General features: G+C 55.3%; 1 protein-coding gene and 1 long non-coding RNA gene across 4 annotated transcripts in view; one reads left to right on the top strand and one right to left on the bottom strand.

Moving 5' to 3' along the window:
* Positions 1–17,806, bottom strand: part of RAB15 (RAB15, member RAS oncogene family) — a 25,786-nt gene extending 7,980 nt beyond the window's left edge. The window contains exons 1-2 of one of the 3 annotated variants that reach the window (XM_070065035.1): positions 17,477–17,599; positions 2,224–2,318 (exon numbers count right to left, since the gene is read on the bottom strand). In XM_070065035.1, coding sequence (XP_069921136.1) covers positions 2,224–2,242 — 19 coding nt within the window. In that variant the 5' untranslated portion in view covers positions 2,243–2,318; positions 17,477–17,599. Of the gene's footprint in view, positions 1–2,223; positions 2,319–17,476 lie in introns of all 3 variants that reach the window. The other 2 variants (XM_051838730.2, XM_017339024.3) reach the window with 2 other exon arrangements.
* LOC127488638 (uncharacterized) overlaps positions 16,543–17,806 on the top strand; it is a 57,243-nt gene continuing 55,979 nt past the window's right edge. The window contains exon 1 of the long non-coding RNA XR_007916411.2: positions 16,543–17,000. This is a non-coding gene — a long non-coding RNA (uncharacterized lncRNA). The remainder of the gene's footprint in view (positions 17,001–17,806) is intronic.

Below are 17,806 nucleotides of genomic sequence, written 5' to 3'. Positions count from 1 at the left end.
AAATGCATACATAGTTCTTTCATAATATACACTTTCTGAAAGACCTCTCATATGCATGGATTTCAGCAATTGTTGGCACCAAAATCAGCTTAGCTTTTAATTCCATCTCCCATAAACTTTCTCAAGCACCCCTGTACTCTGGGCACCTAGCTTCTCCGAGCCTCCTTTTCATCATCAATCAAAACCAGGGAGATCCACAGTCCTCTGAGAGAGTTGCTGAGAAATCAAGGGCGGCCCCGCGGCTGGTACAGTCAACCATAGCCGTCATCAGAACCTGGGACAGCGCCTGCTACACAGCAGGTGCTCCTGGGTGACCACCGAGTGACCGGTGCAGAGGCAGCGGCCCGGCATGGTGCTGGGGTAGACCTAAGAGACACACAGGTCTCAGCTTCATCCGCCCAAGGGTTTGCACGAGACAGGGGAGGCTCGAGGGACCCCTGCAAGCCAGCCCAGGGTGGAAACACACGTGTGAGAATTTGCAGTAAGACGTCAGCTCCACCAGCAGCACACAGGCTGGATTCTGATGTTGGCAGAGAACTGTGGGTGATGCCTCTGCCAGCGTGCCCCCTCCGCAGCCCTAACTGTGGCCAGGTGCTGGGCCCAGTGACTCAGGAGCTATGTCTACCCAGTGATTCAAGAAGAAGTCTTAATGCATTCTCTGGAGGCAGGTCAGGAGTGGGTATCACTCCAGGGTTTCAGGTGGGAACAGCAGGAAGGCACTGCTGGCCTGCTCAGCGGCCCCCAGAAAGTCCAGCCTTCCCCACGCCATGGCCTTTCCATGTTGCATCACTGCTTTGCCACATGGGGAACCCACCTCCCTCATCCATCCCATCCCCAGCTGTCCACAAACGCAGAACCGTTCAACTCCATCTCCTCCCTCCCACCATGGAGACCAAATCATCATTTAATTAGCAGGGAGGAAAAGATTCAGAACAGAGGACCTGAACCAAGTGGGGCTGGTCAGGTGTGAGTCATCGCTCCGTTGCCCAAGCTGATTCACATCTCCTGAGCTGTCCTCCAGATGGGCAAAGCTGGGCAGCCATTCCTCCATGCTCGCAGAGGAAGAGAAGAGCAAGGGGAGGGGGAGGGCGCCTGGCCTCGGTGGGAGGCCAAATCCTGCCTTCTCCCTCCCTGGACAAACAGTAATTTGCTTCCCCTCAATACCTGGCATAGAAGGGAATCAAGAAATTCCTGTTGCGTCACAGTCCAGTGCCTCCTTCCAAGGAGAACCAGAGATTTTGTTGGTTTTATATTTAACCCAACTGCTCTTGGCTCAGCCTAACCAGGCCGGTCAAGAACAGTGCCTTAGGTAGAGAGCAGTGCTCTCTGCCCTGACAGAGCTTACTAGAAAGGAAACCCAGGCCCAGACTGGTCAACAACTAGCCCGAGGCTGGCACAGCACACGGCAGCACCTGCTACACCTTACACAGCTGCCTGGGACACGGAGGTGCTCGTAGCTTCCTGGTGCTCTGTGGCTCCACCCCACACTTAAGGGGATGTTTTCCCTGTGACAGAAGACAGGAGGCAGGGAGGACAGGGCTGGACAGCAGGCACCAACTACACTGTTAGGGACACCTGGCCTTTGGGTTCTGCTCCCCGCACCCCAACTTTTTTTTAAATCCTAAATAATTTTTTAGTTTCTTTTTTTTTAAAAAATATTTATTTATTTGAAAAGCAGAAAGAGAGAGAGATCCTCCACCTACAGGTTCCCTCCCCAGGTGGCCACAACACAGGAGCCTGGAACTTTAGCCAGCTCTCCCACATAGGCCGCAGGGGCCCAAGCATTTGGGCCTTGTTCCATTGCTTTCCCAGGTGCATTTGACAGGGAGCTGGATCAGAGGTTGAGCAACTGGGACTCGAACCAGTGTCCACATGGGATGCTGGCGCCGCAGGCAGTGGCTTAACCTGCTGTGCTACAATGCCTGTGCCCTTCCCTGACCATGGCTGGGCAGTTATGGGGCTCAAAGCGCTGCCAGACACCTCACTAAGGCCCTCAAATTTAACAAGTGTGAGAAGTAAAATGTGGGGCCAGCGCTGTGGCGTAGTGGGTAAAGCCGCTGCCTCTCAGTGCTGGCATCCTATATGGGTGCCGGTTCGAGTCCTGGCTGCTCCACTTCTGATCCAGCTCTGCTATGGCCTGGGGAAGCAGTAGAAGATGGCCCAAGTCTTTGGGGCCCCTGCACCCGTGTGAAAGATCTGGAAGAAGTTCCCGGCTTGGCTCACCTCTGGCCATTGCCGCCATCTGGGGAGCGATCCAGTGGATGGAAGCTCGCTTGTTCTCTCTCTTGCTCTCTCTCTCTGCCTCTCTGTAACTTTGCCTTTCAAATAAATAAATAAATCTTAAAAAAGAAGAAAAATGCTTCCATTTTGGCTGTTCATAGGACATTCATACAAGGAACTTCAAAATATTTACAGACAAATGGAACTAGACAAGAAGTTTATTTTGAAGCCAAAAAAGAAAAAAAAAAACCCAAGAAGCATAGATTTTTCACAATATGCTTTTTTCCATGAACTTGTCGAAGACCCCTTGCAAGGATGGAAGAAACAGTGCTGAGTCTGTTTGCTTAAGAAGCCCCCCTGCCCTTGCCCTCCTTTTGAAATAATAATAATGATAATTTTAAAAAGTCAGCGACTCCAGGAGCTCCAGCAGGAATGTACCCCTTCCATTCTGTTCCCACGTACCCTGGCCCTCAGTACCCAGTGCCTATCCTGGCTCCTCTCTCTCTCTGCCTGGTTGCTGGGCTCTGCAGGACCAACTCACATGCTGGTGGTCTGACCTGGTTCCCTCCTGCCTTCTCACCGCCACAGGCACCGAGGTTGCTCAGCACACTGCTGATCCAGACGTGTGTGCACCAGCACCCGCCCACAGCCACCGTCCTGGCTGCTGCAGGCAGGCCCTGCGGTGATGCCCACACCTGCTCAAGTCTGTGAACTACTTGCAGCCCCAGGCTCTGCACCTGCAGCATCAAGAGCTGTAACAGACTTGTTCTCTATCCCAAGGTGCACTTGGTGGCTCCTTGGCTACTGCATCACTGGGGTAGTTTGTTAAAAATGGTGGCAGGGGGCTGGCACTGTGGCAGAATGGGTAAAGTCGCCGCCTGCAGTGCCGGCATCCTATATGATCACAGGTTCAAATCCCAGCTGCTCCTCTTCCAATCCAGCTCTCTGCTGTGGCCTGGGAAAGCAGTAGAAGATGGCCCAAGTGCTTGGGCCCCTGCACCCACATGGGAGACCCGGAAGAAGCTCCTGGCTCCTGGCTTTGGATCATCGCAGCTCTGAGTGAACCAGTGGATGGAATACCTCTCTCTCTAACTCTCCCCCTCTCTCTCTGTCTCTGCCTCTCTGCCACCCCACTCTTTTCCTGAAAAATCCCTATGTTATGCTTTACTAGTGGGTCTAATCGTTTTTTTTTAAAGTCCTTGCTTTCTTTGAAGAGCTGCTTTGGACACAATCATGCAAGGCTAGCCTGATCCCAAGCCCCTCCCATGGGCACCTGTCTCACGGGCATCAGCGCTGCCCAATTCTTCCCTACCCAATCCAGAGAAGTGTCCCAGACCCCCAGTCTTGGAGGGAGGGCTGAGCCAGCCTGCCTCCTACTGACTGCTATGAAAGCCTTCCTCATCTTAAAAAACTGACACCACAGATTATTTTGGGGTGCAATGGGCAGTCCCACGTAGACCTGCTGACTCGTCATTTGAGAGGGGGGTCCAGGAAGCTGTTTTCCACAGCATTGTCTTGTGATTTTCAGATAAAGAAAAGCTTGAGAGCTGCAGTGTAGTGGCCTTGGAGTCAAAAAGAGCGGAGTCCCAGTCCTGGTGAAGGTGCTTGCTGTGTGATTTTCTTTTTTTTAAGTTTTTTTATTATTTGAAAGGCAGAGTTACAGAGAGGCAGAAGCAGAGAGAGAGAGAGAGAGAGAGAGAGAGAGAGAGAGAAATCTTCCATCTGCTGGTTCACTTCCTAAATGGATGCAATGGTGGGAGCTGGGCCAGGACTTGTATGAAGCCAGGCGCCAGGAGCTTCTTCCTGGTCTCCCACACGGGTGCAGGGGCCCAAGAACTTGGGCTATTTTCTACTGCTTTCCCAGGCCACAGCAGAGAGCTGGATCGGAAGTGGAGCAGCCGGGACTGGAACCAGCACCCACTGGGACGCTGGCACTGCAGGAGGCGGCTTTACCGGCTACTCCACAGCGCTGGCCCTTTGCTGGCCCTTTGCTGTGTGACTTTGTGCAAGTTAGCTTTTCCCAGCTTCAGCTTTCTTATCCATAGAAGGAGTCCATCAGTGACTTCCTCCAGGTCGGTGTGAGATATAAACCAAACCGGGACGTGAGCACCTGCCACGCTGTAGTTCTCTCCCTCCAGCTTACCCTCTGCTCAGTAGAGGCTTCCTAGGGATCGGGCGGCAAAACATACCCAAGAAACCCTTGCTGAAGATAGGATGACGCTGTCCAGTCCTCTGCCACCCACCGTCCTTTGCAGCTACCGGTGACATCGGCCTCAGCAGGGAGCTTGTTAGAGATGCAAATTCCCAGGGTGCCCCAAGCCCACTGAATCCTAGGCACACTGAAGTTTGAGAACCTCATCCAGCCCATCTCTAAGCACAGCCGCACCTTAGCTAAGGGATCCCACGCCCTCAGTTCTTACGCCAGCTCTGTGAAGCAGGTGTGCATGGGTACCATCATCATCACGGGGCACAGAGAGGCACAGAAACCCATACCCTACTGCTGAGCCTGGAGCTGGAAAGCCAGTCTTAAAACCCACCCAGGGTGCTCTTCATTCAATGAGTGGTTCCCCAATGCTTCGGAGCTGAGGAATCTTCTATCTTTCTCAACAGCCCATACCTATCCTGATGGTTGAGGTGGGGACACAAGGGGAGCAGGCCCACTTTGCTGTAGTCTGAATGTTTGTGTCTCCCCAAAATCAGTGTATTGAAACAATGCCCTGCCTGTGCCGCGGCTCACTAGGCTAATCCTCCGCCTGCGGTGCCGGCACCCCGGGTTCTAGTGCCGGTTGGGGCGCTGGATTCTGTCCCGGTTGCCCCTCTTCCAGGCCAGCTCTCTGCTGTGGCCCGGGAGTGCAGTGGAGGATGGCCCAGGTCCTTGGGCCCTGCACCCGCATGGGAGACCAGGAGAAGCACCTGCCTCCTGGCTTCGGATCAGCGTTGTGCGCCAGTCGCAGTGCGCCGGCCGCACCGGCCATTGTGGGGTGAACCAACGGAAAAAAGGAAGACCTTTCTCTCTGTCTCTCTCTCTCACTGTCTACTCTGCCTGTCAAAAAAAAAAAAAAAAAAAAAAAAAAAAAGAAAGAAAGAAAGAAAGAAAGAAACAAGGCCCCACGTGGCGATGTGTGGAGGTGGGGTCTTTGGGAGGTGGTCTGGTCCTGAGGGCGGAGCCTTCGTGGGTGGGGTCAGTGTCCCTGTATCCAGGGGGCCTGCTGCAGGTGGCAGGCACCCTCTGGCCTGTCGTGGTGAGGACACAGCTCGAAGGCACCTCTCTGTGGCCCAGGGCGAGCACTCAGCTGACACGGAATCTGCTGGCACCTTGATCCTGCGCCGAGAGCAGTACATTTCTGTTGTTTACGGATGACTCACTGTACGGTATTGTGTCACAGCAGCCCTAGCTGACTGAGACACCCACTAGAACCTATTTTCGGGGAACTCCGTGCTCCTTGAGTTCAAGTGCATGATTGCAGCCAGGCCGGATTCATCTCGCTGACAATGCCTTCACATGCATTGTACCTTCCTTTCCTGGTACAGAGAGGCACAGCTGCAGAGAGAAGCAGTGAGCACCTCACCTCTGCACAGCTGCAGCGGAGGTTTCGGAGACCCTGGGAAAGCCAGAACCCATCGGACACACCCCTCGGGCTGCCTGCCTCACCTGGCCCCGTTTCTGGCTAATGCTGCTCAGCCCCGAGCCCGTATTGTGGAAGCAGGGCCAGGTGCAGTGTGTTCTCTATGGAGAAGCAGCCCCTGACTGCACCAGTGACTCACAAGGCATGCAGCTGGGGCCAGGCAGATCAGAGGGGACTGTTCAGCTTGCAACAAAAGGAATATGAGGCCAACAGATGTGCACAGAGAAGCAACCAGGCCGAAGGCAATGCATATGCCTGCTGGAGTTGGGTCTGGGTCGCTGGATCCTTGCATAGCCACCAATCCAGACCAGACAGACACCAAGGTCAGCTCATGGTATCCTCAGCCAGTTTGAGTCCTGGTTGCTCGGCTTCCGATCCAGCCCCCCGCTAATGTGCCTGGGAAAAGCAGCAGAAAATGGCCCAAGGGTTTGGTTTCCTACCACTCATGTGGGAGACCAGGATGAAGTTCCAACCTCCTAGCTTCAGCCTGGCCCCAGCCTGGCCATTCTAGCCATCTGGGGGAGTGAACCAGCGCATGGAAAAGCTCTCTCTCTCTAACTGCCTTTCTTTTCTTTTTTCTTTTTCTTTTTCTTTTTTTTTTTCTTTTTCTTTCTTTTTTTTTTTTTTTTTTTTTTGACAGGCAGAGTGGACAGTGAGAAAGAGAGACAGAGAGAAAGGTCTTCCTTTTCCGTTGGTTCACCCCACAGTGGCCGCTGCGGCCTGCTCGCTGTGGCCGGTGCACTGCACTGATCTGAAGCCAGGAGCCAGGTGCTTCCCCTGGTCTCCCATGCGAGTGCAGGGCCCAAGCACTTGGGCCACAGCAGAGAGCTGGACTGGAAGAGGGGCAACCGGGACAGAATCCGGCGCCCCGACCGGGACTAGAACCTGGGCTGCTGGCGCTAGCCTCTAACTGCCTTTCAAATAAACAAATAAATCTTAAAAAAAAATTCACAGCCTGAGACTGTCCACTGCCACCCAACGGCTCCCCCACACTGGTGGCAAGATGCTGCCCCCACCAGGAGTGGGAGGAAGGACACTGCTAAACCAGCATCCCCAGCGTCCACCTGCCTCTCAGCTTTCGTCTGCCAGCCCCAGCTAGGCACCACGCACTTAAGGGGCAGAGAATATATTTTGTGTTTGACAATGTGTTTTGGTTCTTCGGTCACCTGTTTGCCTGCCTCGATGCTGCCACCGTGCCAGGCCCAGGATGGCAATTCCAGGAGTGGAATCCCCCTGCCCCAGGGAGCAGGTGCAGCAGTGGGAAGGGGTGCCGTCTGATGCCGCACAGACATGGACAAGCAAAACTGAGTTGTGCCAGAGCCAGGCCCTGCTACACCTGCGGGTGGAGCTGCTCTCACCAGGCAGCTGCCTCTCGCTCTTCCTACTATGTTCTGATCTTGTGCTCGCTGTCCCCCTGACACAACCCCGGAGACAGCAGGGCCACAACAGGAACCCTGGTAGGAACTGAAAAGCCCTCCTTTCAGCACCAGCGGCGAGGGCAGGAGAGCTGGCCTGGCACTCACCTGGCTCCTAAGGTATCTCGTGTCGGGTAAGAAAATAGGCAAGAGTTCATTGCCTGCCCCTGGTGGCAAAGGAGTTGCACATCCAGGCAAAATAGCACATCTTTCACGGCTGTCTGCCTCCACAGCAAGCCCACGCGGCACGGGGGAAGTGCAGCTCGACGAACTATGGCACATTAGGACCAAGACAGGTGTGTGTGGGGGGGTGTTCTGGTGTCACCTGGGACACCTGCTTCCCCCGCTGGAGTGCCCTGGTCCAAGTCCCAGCTCCACTTCCAATTCTAGCTTCCTGCCAGAGTGCATTCTGGGAAGCAGCAGGTGGATGACTCAAGTGCTGGAGCCCCTGCCATCCACATCCATATGGGAGACCTGAACTGGGTTCCCGGCTCGTGGCTGCAGCCTAGCCCAGCCCTGGCTGTTGTGGGAATCTGGCGAGTGAACCAGCAGATGGAAGATCTCTGTCTGCCTCTGTCTCTATCTCTCTCTGCCTTTCAAATGAAATGAAAATAAATAAGAATTTAAAAAAGAACATGATGGAAGTTCAGAATTTGGAATAACCCGTGTGGTCCTGGGAAAATCCCTTCGGGTCTCTTGGCTACACCTTCCTCGCCTGTTATCTGGGGTGACAATCCCTGATGTCACAGTCCTGTGAGAGTGATGACAAGTATGAAACCTGGAACTCAGGGCCAGGCGCAAGGAGCTCTGTTAACACCTCCTGCAGTCACTGTCGGTCCCTCTTGGGGAACATGAGTCACAGCTTGAGGCATGGAAAGAGCTCCAGGAAGAGGAGGGGGCTTGTGCAGGGGACAGGAAGGAGGGGGACAGGGAGGTGAGGCTGGAACGGTTCAACAGGAAGAGAAAATGCCACCCACCTGGAGCCCAGCCAGCCTCCCAGAGTCAGCCCACAGCCTGAATTCTGGTAAGGGCAGGGTGTGCCCATGGTGGGGGCAGCACCTGTCGCCCTCCGGCCAGCCTCTCGAGGGTCAAAGTCAGGTGCCAGTTTGCCTGCCTGCCAAGGGCCACACACTTCAGTGGAAACAGCACTGCCCCAGGGTGCCAAGCGTTATCAATGTGATCAGCCGTGGCCTGGAGGACCGGTAGGGTGACCTGAACCTTTTCCTTGGCAATCAGACTCCACCGGGGGAACAACTTAATACACCTGAAACCCAAGGCAGACACCCAATCTGCGTGGTCCTGCTGGCTCCAGTTACCAAGCACGAGGCCCAGGAATGTCCCCACCTCCCTGCCCCAGCCACGGGTGAGAAACCAGCATGGGCCAGACAGGTGGAGCTCCCATGGGCTGTAGCAGGAGGTCATGGCCACAGAGGTCACTCCTGAGCAACACCCAGTGAGCTCTGGGAAAAAGTAGACCCTGGGGGATGTGACTGCCTGGTTGTGCTGCCCCAGACAAGCACCCCAGCAATCCCCACTTCAAAACCTCTTCTTTTTTTTTTTTTTTTTTAGATTTTATTTATTTATTTGAGAGGTAGAGTTACAGACAGTGAGAGGGAGAAGCAGAGAGAGGGTCTTCCATCCATTGGTTCACTCTCCAAATGGCTGCAATGGCCAGAGCTGCACAGATCTGAAGCCAGGAGCCAGGTGCTTCTTCCAGATCTCCCATGTGGGTGCAGTGGCCCAAGCACTTGGACCATCTTCTACTGCTTTCCCAGCCCATAACAGAGAGCTGGATGAAAGAGGAGCAGCTGGGACTTGAACTGGTGCCCATATGGGATGCCGGTGGTGTAGGCAGAGGATTAACCTACTGCACCATGGCACTGGCCCCCCAAACCCCTTCTTGTAGCCAGAAGAGATCAGGGAACCAACCACGCCATTTCCCCTAATGATGAACTTGGGGGAAGGAGGGCAAAACAGAGGGACAGCCAGAGACCACACTCATGCCCACACTCAGACTCACATACCAACATGCACATACGTGTATGCACACACACACACTCCCCCCACATGTATGTGCACACATACCCACATACCCTCAACACAGAACAGTGATGGAAAGGGGACCAGGAGCACTGTGGAGGCCAGCACCTGCCCATGCAAGTCTTAAAGGCTCGGTCTGGAAACCTAGGGCCTGTGTAGATACCAGGAGCTGAACAAATGAAAGAAAAAGTATGGGCAAATGAATAAAAGGAGTGACTGGGGGCTGGCGCTGTGGTATAGCAGGTAAAGCTGCCGCCTGCAGGGCTGGCATCCCATATGGGTGCCAGTTCAAGTCACAGCTGCTCTTCTGCTGAGCCAGCTCTCTGCTATGGCCTGGGAAAGCAGTAGAAGATGGCCCAAGTGCTTGGGCCCCTGCACCCACATGGGAGACCTGGAGGAAGCTCCTGGCTCCTGGCTTTGGATCAGTGCAGCTCTGGCCATTGCAGCCATTTGGGGAGTGAACCAGTGGAAGACAAGATCTCTCTTTCTCTCTCTCCCTCCTCCACCCCCATAACTCTGCCTTTCAAATAAATAAAATAAATTTAAAAAATAAATAAATGAAAGCAGTGAATGAATGAAGTCAGCATACAGCAGGAGAAAAAAATCAGCAGAGAGAAAATTCTCATCAGGGAAGGACCCCCACTTCAGAGTCCCCTGGGCCTCTCCACAGATCTCCGTGCCTCAGCCATGGAGCACTGCATGAGTGCATGGTCAAGATGGCAACATAGGGGGGCAACCCTTGGACACCACCCTCCAAGTCCCCCCCCCCCCCAGCCAGGCTCCTCCCTCCCAGGCACCTGACTCTCCCACAGGGGGCGCCCTGCAATCCCAGAGCCTGCACGTGGGGTGGGGAAGGCGCTCAGCGGCTCCCCTTTGGCTCCTGGGGAGGGGACTTCTGGGATAAAGGGCACGTCAAGGCCAACATGCAGACGGGAAGATGGGAGATGGCTCCAGGCCAGGCCACCTGTGCATGAGACGGAAGTCACTTTTCTCGGGGGTGGGGGTGGGGGTGGGGGCTCAGTTTTCCCAGTAATAAGAAGGGGTCAACGACCACTCTCTCCTCCTCCATGGGAATAAGCAAATATCCAGGGTGCCCTGCGCCGGTCTTGGTGAAGCCCAGTGACAGAACAGCCGAGGAGCGGGCAGAAGCCTGGCTAGAAAACTGACAGCTGTGCAGGGAAACCGACACAAGTATTGGGTTACAGAAAAAGGCTGCATGCTAAGAGCTAGTGCTTGGGGCAGGAAGGTAATGACCAAATATCGAGTTTCCTGTTACAAAGCTGGGGGGCGGGGTGGGGAGGCATAGCGAGCAGGGTGGGGGGAGGAGGGGAGGAGCAGATGGAGGAGCAGAAAGCAGGGAATGGGGCAGATGGCAGGAGGGAAGCGGAGTGCTCAGACCTGTGACCAGGCTAGAGAGGCACAGCTCAGCCGAGCCTATCTGCAGCTTCAGGGTGTGCTGGGGAGGCCCGGCCTGCACCTGTGCCTCTGGCAAGAACACAGCCCGAGGCCCCGCCACACCTGGTAGGGGCAGAGCCTTGAGGGAGAGCCAGCCTCACCCCGCCCTCCACCCCCTGCCACCAGCTCCCTCTGCTTTCTGAAACACTGGCAACGCCAGGGCAAGGGAGGCATTGGGACAGAAGCCGTGCTGAGAACCAGGGCCCAGGAAGGAGCTGCCCAGGAAGGCCCATTTGGATTCCGTGTGCTTTGGTCTCCATGGATCTGAGCTCTGAGCGCGGTGCCTGGGATCCCCGAGTGATGGGCAGGACACAGTGACACTTACTCAGCAGCTCAACTTCCTTGTGGGGCAGATGCTCTGGTGACAGCAGGTAGCCTGCACCTAGGGCTCTGCCGGGGCTTCGCATTCCTGGGCCTCTGCAACCTTCACCACAACCTTTCCAGAAGATTCTCCCCTGTCCGCTAAGTGTCTCCTGCGCCCACGGGCAGGGAGGTCCCGGATGATGCGCCAGCCCCTCTGTACTCTTCTGAGCCCATGCATCGCTTCTCACCTTCCCTGCACTTCCGCGTGTCTCAGGCTGCCGAGCGCTGGGGTGGGCGGTGGAGCACGGGGACGCCGCCCTGACCCTGAGGCCCCATCACATCTCACAATGCTGTCTGTACTCAGCTCTCTCAGTCTGCAAGCCGGCAGACCCCAGACCACACTGCGGAGCAGCTGCGCCAGTGTCGGCAGGGTCGCCTGGTGTCAGCTGAGACTGCTTCTTGCACCCTTTCTCTCCCCATCAGTCACCTGCAGATCCTGTCCTAGCCACAGACACAGGGACTGGTGATGGCCACTCAGGAAGGCCAAGGAGAAAAGCATCCATCCGGCCAACACCAGGAGGACCCTGCTCACCACCCCTTGACCCTGTTGCTAAGGCTCAAGTCCCACCCCTCTGTGGCTCAAGTCCCATCTCTGTGGCCCAGCCCTCAATGCCCTCTGCCATCTAGCCCAGCATTCCTTTACTAATCTAACTATATGGATTGAGATCTCAGCTGGACATGGTCTAGGGACCAGGGAGATGAGGCGTGAGATTTGGTCTCACTTTCTGGGGAAGGAGACAGATGGCCAGGCATGCTCTGACTTTTCTGCTGAAACTCCCTTCTGCTGCAGCCCGACTGCTCCAAGTCCCTCAGCCACCCACTCAATCCCTACCTCTGTTATCTGGGCTCCATCTGCTGCCTCTGCTGCTACAATGACAAACAACCCACACTGAGGGTCCAGCTCCAGGCTTCCCTGCTGGGTGGAGACCACAGGGGCCCGCCTCCAGCCTCTACCACGTGCACTGGCTGTGGCACGGCACAGCTTCATGGCTATTTAGACAACGACCAGGGGATCTTCACTAACAGTGGGTCACAGCTGATCCCTTAGGTTTGAAGAAGACTACGGCAAAATACTTTTGGATACAATATTTCATTTTGCAATAGCATTTTTTTTTTTTGCCTGCCTGTCTGTGCCTCCCCAGCTATGAGGATATTTCAAAAGGTTGGGAGAGAGGGGAATGGAATTAAAAAATAAGTTTATTTTGGTGCAAAAAAGATTTTGAAATCGTTGTACATAAGAGGTCTTCAAAAAGTTCATGGAAAATGCATACTATGAGGCCAGCGCCATGGCTCAATAGGCTAATCCTCCACCTTGCGGTGCCGGCACACCAGGTTCTAGTCCCGGTCAGGGCGCCGGATTCTGTCCCGGTTGCCCCTCTTCCAGGCCAGCTCTCTGCTGTGGCCAGGGAGTGCAGTGGAGGATGGCCCAAGTCCTTGGGCCCTGCACCCCATGGGAGACCAGGATAAGTACCTGGCTCCTGCCATCAGATCAGCGCGGTGCGCCGGCTGCGGCGGCCATTGGAGGGTGAACCAACGGCAAAAAGAAGACCTTTCTCTCTGTCTCTCTCTCTCACTATCCACTCTGCCTGTCAAAAAAAAAAAAAAAAAAATGCATACTATGAAACAATAACAATGCATGGATTTCAAATTTTTAGTACCAAAATAAACTCATCTTTCAATTTCATTTTAAAAAAGATTTATTTATTTGAAAGAGAGAGAGAGAGAGAGAGAGAGAGAAACAAGAGAGAGAAAGAGAGAGAGAGAGAATCTTCCAGTTGCTGGTTTATACACCAGATGGCTACAACAGCCAGGACTGGGCCAGGCTGAAGCCAGGAGCTTCATCAGAGTCCCCCAAGTGTGTGGCAGAGGCCCAAACACTTGGGCCATCTTCTGCTGCTTTTCCTAGGTCATTATCAGAGAACCAGATTGGAAATGGAGCAGCTGGGACTCGAACCCACGCCCATATGGGATGCTGGCATGACAGGCAGCAGCCTTACCCTGTACACCACAATGCTGGCCCCCTTATTTTCATTTTCACACCAGAGACAGAGAGCTTTCATCCTTTGATTCACCCCCAAAATGCTTGCAACAACAGCCCAAGCCAGGAGCCAGGAACTCATTCTGGGTCTCCCATGTGGGTGGCAGGGACCAAACCATTTGAACCATCAACACCTGCTGCCTCCCGACGGTGCACATGAGCAGGAAGCTAGAAGTGGCAGCAAAGCCGGGACCCAACCCAGGCACTCTGTATATGGGATGTACCACCAGACCAAATGCTTGCTCACTCCTCCTCGAACTTGCTGAAGTTTTCTCATACACTCCTGTAGGCAGGAAAAAGTCTACTGCAACAGTCTCTAGACTGCCTGGCATGGTGCTTTGGAGGCAATGCTCACTCCCTTCCTTTAGCAGGCAAGAGAGTCGTGCAGGCAGAAAACACTAAGGCACCAGCTCCTCGCTCTGCACCACCCTCTGCGTGGGCATTCGCAAGGGAATGCCTGTGGCTCAGATCCAGCTGCAGGGCCGCCTGCCCACCCACTGGCCAGAAAGAAGAGAAGGATCAAGAGAGGGGGTCAGTGCCTCAGTCTATCTGGGAGATCTCCTCTTTTCTCCCTAGAAAGCTCTTTTCTCTGGCTGGTGCAGGAGTACTGTAAGTGGAGCGCACAGTGAATCCCAGAAGTGCCAGCCGAGGTGACAGCCACACAAGCCAAGAATCTGAACTCTGTCTTGGCAGTAACCAGTAAATTGCCTCATTTTCCCCATTCACAAAAAAAAAAAAAAAAAAAAAAAAAAAGCCCCTGGGAAAGGTGCCTAGTGCAAAGCCCAGCATGGCAAAGGGATATATATATATATATATATACACACACACATATGTATATATATATATATGACACAGCAAACAGAATTTTTAAAGATAACAAATTGTGATCTCCACGCATACGGGGGGTTCTTCCAAAGGTCCGTGGAAAATACCTACTATGAACAACTTATGCATGGATTTCAAAAAATGTTTTGCATCATAACAAGATTGTCTTTTCATTCCATTTTTTTTTAAAATTCAGGTCTTAGCACCAGCGCATGCTTTTTGAGCAGGTGAATTAATGAACAGGACTGCGTAGCACCCAGCTCCTTGACACAATGGTGTCCTGGCTGCCCTTGCATCTCCTCGGCAGACTGTCCGTGGCCAGCTAACTGTTGCCCCTCAAGTTTTGGTTAAGGCTGAGAGACGTGTCCAAGAACAGGGAGAATCACAGCCCTTTAGTAAGCTTAGCACCAGTAAGCATCTAAGAAAGCCAGTGGGTTTTCAGCATCTAAGAAATGCTGGTGTGAAGAAAGCTTTCCTGGGGTGGGCGTTTGGCACAGCAGCGAAGATGCAGCTTGAGGGGGCCGGCGTTTTGGCAACCAGGTTAACCCTCCCCCAGCAATGCTGGCATCCCATGTGGGCGCCGGTTTGAGTCCCAGCTGCTCGACTTCCTATCCAGATCCCTGCTAATGTGCCTGGGAATACAGCAGAAGATGGCCCAAGTGCTTGGGCCCCTGCACCCACATGGGAGACCCAGAGGAAGTCTCCTGCCTGGCCCCTCCCTCACTGTCACAGCCATTTAGGGAGTGAGGCAGCACATGGAAAACCCCTTTCCCTTTCTCTCTCTAACTCTGCCTTTCAAACAAATAAATACACATTTTAAAAAAATGGGGGCTGGCGCTGTGGTGCAGCAGGTTAAGGCCCTGGCCTGAAGTGCTGGCATCCCATATGGGCGCCAGTTCTAGTCCCGGCTGCTCCTCTTCTGATCTAGCTCTCTGCTATGGCCTGGGAAAGCAGCAGAAGATGGCCCATGTGGGAGACCAAGAAGAAGCTCCTGGTTCCTGGCTTCGTATCAGCACAGCTCCAGCCGTTTTGACCATCTGAGGAGTGAACCAGCAGATGGAAGACCTCTCTCTTTGTCTCTACCTCTCTCTGTAACTGTCTTTTAAATAAATAAAAAGATAAATCTTTAAAAAAAAAAGATTCAGCTTGGGACAGGACGTCTGCATTCCTGAGTTTCTGCCCCAGCTTTGCTTCTGATCCAGCTTCCTGCTAATGTGCACCCAAGAGGCAGCAGGTGGTGGCTCAAGGCCCCTCTCACTGGCTTGGGAGACCTGGATTGAGTTCCAGCCTCCTGGAGTTGGCCTGGTCCAGCCCCAGCTGTTGTGGGCATTTGGGGAGTGAACCAGCAGATGCAAGATCTCCCCCTCTGACTCTGCCTTTCAAATAAATAAGTGAATGTTCTGGAAAAAGAAAAGAAAGTTTCTTTCTCTTCCATGGAATCTAGACTCCGAAGGAGTCCCCTGCATCCTGGCCACCAGAGAGAGGAGGGATCAGGAGCCACCTTCAGCATTTAGGCCGAGAGGAGCACGGGCCTTGGGGGAGGGGTGCCCCAGTCAGTTCCTTGTAGCTAACCTGGCATTTACCTGTGTGGCAGGAAGAAGGCACTGCCGAAGGTTGCCAGGCACAGAGACCAGGGGAGGGTTCCCAGTAAGGGCAAGGGGCAAAGTCTCAGAAGGCTCATCGTGGTGTTTTAGAAACACAGGTTCCTTCATTTGTCTGCCTTATGGGGGACGGGCGTGCCCTAGGGGGCACTGGCTCCCCACAGCACAATGCAGGAGCCCCTGGAGCTTCTGAAATGAGGGGCAAGAATGACATGCTCAAAGAGAAAAGCCCAGGTCATCCCTGGAGCCAGCACATGCAGGTGCACTGCCCCTCAGACAAAAGGCAGGGTCCCCCAGGCGGCCCACAGCTCTCTGCAGACTCAGCCGCTCCTGCCCGGTGCCAGGCCCAACTCAAAAACAGCCACTGTAAGTTTCCTTAAGTGGTAAGCTGCTGCCCTTTGTCCCCAAGCCTGCAAGCTGTCCCTAGTCCCCATCTGGTTCCTCGGCCACTCCCTAACCCTCATGCTTTTCCAAACACCTGCCTCATCCCGAGCTCTCCTCCCACCCCACACCAGATAACACTGCTTTCTCTCAGCCAAGGCTCAGCGTGTGCACCCTGCTCATCTCCGAGATGCCTGTCATCTGGCAGTGGCCCAGCCCAAGCTCCTAGATCTCCTGGGAGCTTGCCTTCCTGCCCCCGGCACCTTCCCCCCAAGACAGACAGACAAGTTCTGCTTCCTCACCCAAAGTTCCTTGCAGACAGTGAAGCAAATGAGACCCTAAGAGCTTAATGCCAGTGATAATAATAACAAGCAGCATTGAGCCAGTTTCACCATATGTCTGCTCAGTGCTTTCCAAACAGGACAGCATTTAACCCTCACAACACCTGCCCATTCTACAGAGGAGCAACTAAAGCGTAGGGGCTCAGCAGATAGTCAAGGTCACTGTTGGTCCAGGTGCACCCGACCACAGAGCCAGCCTCTTAGCCACCACAGGCTCCCTTCCTCCTGGCCCTGTGATCCTCCTGCTCCCTCTCTTTCTTGGCAAGGAGTGTGTGCTGGAGGAGGGAGAGCAATCCTCCAGGCTGCTGGGGCCCTCCCTCATGGCAGCAGGGGCTCCGACCAGAGCAGCCAATTGGAAGAGCCACCTGCCAGCCAGCAGGGCCCTGGGTGCTGAGGCTGCTTCATGGCTGACCGATGACCAAGCCTGGAACCTGTTAGGTCTGGGTGGAATTCCTCAGGAGGGAGAGGCTCTGATGGGGGGGGGGGAGGGGACACAGACCCACTCCAGGAATAGGTGAGCCCCTTCCAGTGCTGTTTCCGGATGCCACCAGGCTTGTGCCTTTACCCCCGGGGCGGCAGGGAGGAGGGGGTTCCTGCACTGCCAGATCAGAGATGTAGTCCAGGTGGATCCCACCTGCCTGCCCACCCTCTGGTCTGGACAAGTATTGCTGACATGGCTGCAGACCCCGGGGCAGGTAGGTCCCTTTCGCAGGCACCGTCTCTCCGCCCTCCTCCAGGCGTCCCGGTCGCGGTTTACCTTCACCACGGTGCCCTGGAAACTCCATCCTGTCGACCCCTCCCTTCCTCCTCTCTTCTGCACCCTGACCCCACACTGGCTCACTCCAGAACCTCGGTGCCTCGGCTCCCCCCACCGCTCCCCTCCCCCTCTCCCAGGGCGGGCGCACGGCTGTCATTTCGATGGTCCTGATCTCGCGGCCCCGGCGCGGGATACCCAGGCCTACACCCGCCCCCGTTTCCACCCGAGGGCTCCCCAGCGCGAGGCTGGAGACGCACCCCGGTCCCGGGCTGCAGGCTCCGGGCTCCGCTCCCCGCCCGCTGGCCGCCTCGCTCAGAGATTCAATCCCTGGCCCCGGCCTCCCGCACCCCCCGCCACTGGCCGAAGGGGCTGGGGCCGGGGGAGGGCGGGCGCCGCTGGGCCACCGCCCCTTACCGATGGTGGAGATGTGCGAGGAGTGGAATTCGTTGTCGGTGAAGCGGCACAGCAGGCAGGTCTTGCCCACGCCGGAGTCCCCGATCAGCAGCAGCCGGAACAGCACATCGTACTGCTTCGCCATGGCTGGGGCCGCAGGCACCGGGGGGCTGCGGGCGGCGGGCTCAGCCCCGCTCGGCCTCTGCCATCGCCGCCCGCGGCCGCCGGGGCGAGAAGGAAGTGGCGCCCGGGCCGCGCGCCGGCCTCGCCCGCTCGCCCGCTCGCCGGTGCCCACGGGAAGCGCGCCTGCGGCGGGGCTCGGCGGGGCTCGCGCGCGGCGGTGGGAGGAGG

The sequence above is a fragment of the Oryctolagus cuniculus genome, chromosome 20 (genome assembly GCF_964237555.1).
Source record: "Oryctolagus cuniculus chromosome 20, mOryCun1.1, whole genome shotgun sequence".
NCBI lineage: Eukaryota > Metazoa > Chordata > Mammalia > Lagomorpha > Leporidae > Oryctolagus > Oryctolagus cuniculus.
The sequence above is the reverse complement of the archived record's forward strand: the minus strand, read 5'-3'. Positions and strand labels throughout refer to the sequence as shown.